General features: G+C 45.9%; 1 protein-coding gene across 1 annotated transcript in view; it reads right to left on the minus strand.

The window, feature by feature from the left end:
* The window catches only part of MYH9 (myosin, heavy chain 9, non-muscle), a 70,059-nt gene continuing 65,809 nt past the window's right edge, over nt 1–4,250 (minus strand). The window contains exons 35-41 of the mRNA XM_009332612.1: nt 3,661–3,789; nt 3,227–3,315; nt 2,906–3,029; nt 1,603–1,811; nt 1,071–1,179; nt 579–751; nt 1–408 (exon numbers count right to left, since the gene is read on the minus strand). Of these exons, the coding sequence (XP_009330887.1) occupies nt 291–408; nt 579–751; nt 1,071–1,179; nt 1,603–1,811; nt 2,906–3,029; nt 3,227–3,315; nt 3,661–3,789 (951 nt within the window). The 3' untranslated portion in view covers nt 1–290. The remainder of the gene's footprint in view (nt 409–578; nt 752–1,070; nt 1,180–1,602; nt 1,812–2,905; nt 3,030–3,226; nt 3,316–3,660; nt 3,790–4,250) is intronic.

Genomic DNA, 4,250 nt, shown 5'->3' on the forward strand with positions numbered 1-4,250 from the left:
ATTCACCAGCAGACGTGGCACGGACAGTTCTATAGGCCTTTGTAGTGGCCAAACTGCTGGTCAGATTTCAGAGCCCTGACTCTTTGGCATTAAATACAAAGAGGATTAGGAAACTGGAAAGAGGAGGAAACTAGGAACACAGATGCCCGATAGCTCCAGACACACAGAGCTGGGCTTGCTCTGCAGATCCCCAGCCAGTTCAGGAGGAGAGGGTTTGCTGAAAGTCCAATGGAAGAGGGGAGGGTGGATGGGTCACTCCATCAGGTGTAACCTGGGTCAAATGGGAGGACTTATTCAGTAGCTTTGGCATCACCAGCATCTGCCTTGCCGTCCACTTCCTCGTCGGAGCACTCTCCTGCACCCTTCCTGACAATTCGACGTGTCATGACAAACGGCAGGTCCCCGCGCCTAGGGAAGAATGGACAGTACGTCAGTAACACAAGGTTTCACTAAACTCAGACAGGGCAGGCTTTGGAAAGAGGTAAGGAAGTACCTGGCCACGCCGTTCGCTGTGGGCAGTTACAGCAAGACTACGCTGGACTGGCGGCCAAGGTAATGTACCAAATGCTCCGCCTTACCTGAGTTTGCTCTTCAGGGAGCTGACTTCTCTATTCATGGCATCAGCTGTTTCAGTGGCATCCTCCAGCTCACGCTGGAGCTTCCTACGGGATGCATTGGCTCGCTGGGCCTCCTCTTCTGCTTCCTCAAGCTGGCGTTTCAGCTGCTTCAAGCGCATGTTTGCCTTGTCCGCCTGAGCATGTATGGGAAAGAGAGATCAGTGTTTCCCCAGAGCTACAGCACAGTAGTTAGAGCAGCAAAAAGCAGGGTTTCCAAAGGCCCCTCTTCCCTTTCGGAAGGGAGCTGCCAAGGACTTGACAGCTCCAAGCTTTTCCTTAGAAGTATTACATTTTCATCTGTGTCATCTTGTAATAATCACAGTGAGGGAAAAGAAGAGAGATCTATAGGAAGGTTAATGCTAGACCCCTCTTACATGCAGATGATGCCTTGGTCATAGAAGGGAAATCCTGCCACCAGAAGACTTGCCAATGCTGCAGGTTAACTATACGCACCTGATCTTTGAATTGCTCAGCATTACGCCTCTCATCATCCACCTGCAGCAAGATATCTTTCAGCTTCTTCTCGGCACGGCGCACCTGCTTGCTGGCAGCCTGGCGCTCCCTACACAGAAATACAGCGATGCTCAGACAAGAGCTTATCTCCCATTGTCCCCAACAAGATGACCTGACTTGGGCAAGTTAGAAACAAGGAAGATAGCAAAAATCCTCCTAACTTAGAAAAACGGGATGGGAGGCAATGTTTCCCAGAAATGACCAAAAGGCATTGATGTCACACAGATGACTCTTCCTGAAGCTACAGAGGGACAGCAAGTGTATCACAGCTGCAGTTTTAGGAGTGGTTAAGTCTGGAAGAAGCTAGAAGTCTCTACAGTGAAAAACAAGGAAGGTTTGTCAAGATCTTACATCTGTACTACCCAGTATACCTAGGATGAAGCCCTCACTCAGACAAATCAGAATTTGTTCAGAAGAGCTTAAAATGCCAGAGTGGATGGAGGCTTGTAAGACAGTTTCTACTAGGACATACTTTGTCTCCATGTCCAACTGCTCTTCCAGCTGCGCTATCTTTGCTTCCAAGGCCGTGATGGTAGCCTTGTACTTGGACTTCACTGCACTCTCCATCTCCTGCAGTTTAAGCTTAAGCTCCTTGTTCTGGCGCTCCATCTGCTGGCGAGCGTTCTCATTCTTCTGTGCGTTGCTACGCTCAGCATTCAGGTCGGCATTCATCTGATCAATCTGCAGAAAGAAGACGTACTTAGCATATCGAGCGCTCCAGCCTGAAAGGCTGATTTCTCAGACACATGCTGACACACAAAGAAAAATGACCCTCAGGGTGAGCTGAATACCTGGAATAACTCAGATGCAGAGGGAGCTGTCTGTAGGCAGGGCACTTCTCAAAATATCTTAGTTTACCCAGATTTTCAAAGTAATTCCTTGAATAACAGGTTTATCAACCTCCTCTTAGGGCTAAATTTGCCAACCACATACAATGCTCTCTGGGTGAAGGCCATGGTTTGGCACTTAACACAGTAATTATCAGCCTTAGTGAATTACAAAAATCCTGAGGCAAGTGGATCCAATACATGTGCTTTACTAATTTATCATTTATTTGCTGTCTGTCTACTTCCACTACAAAGAAACAGCTTAAAAATACTGACTTTCAAAGGCTAAAGGGCAAGAACTCACTCCACTTCCAAGCCAGGGCTCTGGCTGACAGTCAACCAAGTAGAGAACTATGCTCTCATCCACCAGAGCGAACAAGCCGTTTGGAAAACCATCAGCCTAGCTCCTTGGCTTTGGAGCGCTAAGAAAACAACATGCTTGACTCTCAAAGTTGGGCAGATAAATCATGGCAGAGAACAGACAGATTAAGATCATGGTTTCTATAGCAGCCTAACAAATTCCATATGGTTAGCCCATTTGAAGAAGCATAGGACTGGCAGAAAAGTCATTTTCCAAACACATTGTGGCACTGTTCAGCATGCCAAGTTGGAGCAGCATGCTACAGATCATCTTTCTCATAATCCCTTAATACAGCAAAAAGGGACTGGGAGTTGTTGTTGTTGTGTTTGTTTTTTTTTTAATAAACTTGGAAGATTGTTCCAGCTACCCAATGATTTAAATGATCGGAAACAGTGAGTTAACGTCAGCTCTGACTGCCCACCCTTTTTTCTGTATTGTGGTATTCAGGTGTTTCATCTTGCTTGTATCTACAGACTTCTGAGCGCCTGTACTGTACACAAAGCAGCAGCTGGCATTACTCAGAGTGCAGCTTGACAGTTTACACAGACTAGAGAACCCCTACTGGCACATGCAGCCTGAAGAGGTACCTGAAGATTTGCCTTCTTGAGCCGGTCATTGATTATCTCTGTGTTGCCCTGTTCTTCTTCTAACTCCTCCTCCAGCTGAGCTATCCGGGCCTCCAGGCGTCTCTTTTCCTCCATGGCCAGTGCTCTATAGGACACAGAATCATTAAAGCAGTGTTGGTGGCATTAATCCCTTGGGGGAAAATTCACCTCTTCTAATTTTACAAAATAAGCTCAGTCTTTCAAGAGCAGAGGGGATACAGTGCGGTCTACAAAAAAAATAACAGCCTGCAAACTGTTTTCTCAAACCAGCTCCTCCGCCCTTAAACAGGGAACATTACTCACCCTTTACCACTGTTGTTGGCAATCTCATCAGCCAGCTCATCCCTTTCTTGCTGGGCCTGGCGCTTGGCACGCTCAGCGGCTGCAAGTTCCTGGAATGAAAACGAGACGGTCAGTGATCCAATGGGAAGCTACCAATTAATGCAGCATAGAAAAAAGTAGTTACAGTACTGGGTGGTATGGTCTCTAGTTAGATCCAGACTTAATTATAAGACATGGTCTGTTCCCCACCCACCCCACAACTTCCTTTGTTTTGCACATGCCTATCACAGCTGTCAAGAAAGGGCCAAATTCTGCATTTTGAAGTGGACTTCGTATTTGAGCAAAGCAAAAAGTACAAAAGAAAGGAAATAACCACTCAAGCTTAGACTGCTACACTTAGTTCTTGGCCAAAGAAAACAAACGAACACCCTTGACTTGCACGCATATTCCATTACCTCCTGCAATTGGATCATCTCTGCCTCCATGCTCTTCAACTTCTTCTCATTTTCTTTGGCCTGTGCCAAGATCTCTTCTCTGGAAGTACGTGTGTCCTCCAGCTCCCGCATGTAATCCTTCATTTGTGCCTGAAAAGGGAGACAAAAAAAGGATGAATTTCAGAGCATCCACATTAACAAATTGGGTTTGTCTGTCTTACTGGAAATGTGGAGGGAAAACGGAAACAGGGATTCATTAATCTTCAGCTAACAAAAAGGTTGCTGTAAAAACAAACAGAATCATCCTTTTTCCATTTCCCAAGTAACAAGGAGAAGTAGTAATGGAAGCAAACAGAACCGCTTAAATTGCAGAAAAAAAGTAAAATCTTGTCAGATACAGGGAGGGGGAAAGGGAAGGTACAGGAAGCTTTCTAGTGAAGCAATGGAATGGACAGTCTAGGGAGGATTTGGAGTTTTTCCAAAGAACAGATCAGACAAATGCCTGAAGGAATTACAAAAGCATAACAGAACTGTCTTGGGGCAGGAGAAGGCCTAAATGATATTTAAGTCCCTCCAGCTTTGCAGCTCCACAAGCCTTTCCAAAAACACTC

Source organism: Pygoscelis adeliae, unplaced genomic scaffold, assembly GCF_000699105.1.
Source record: "Pygoscelis adeliae isolate BGI_AS28 unplaced genomic scaffold, ASM69910v1 Scaffold399, whole genome shotgun sequence".
NCBI classification, from domain to species: domain Eukaryota; kingdom Metazoa; phylum Chordata; class Aves; order Sphenisciformes; family Spheniscidae; genus Pygoscelis; species Pygoscelis adeliae.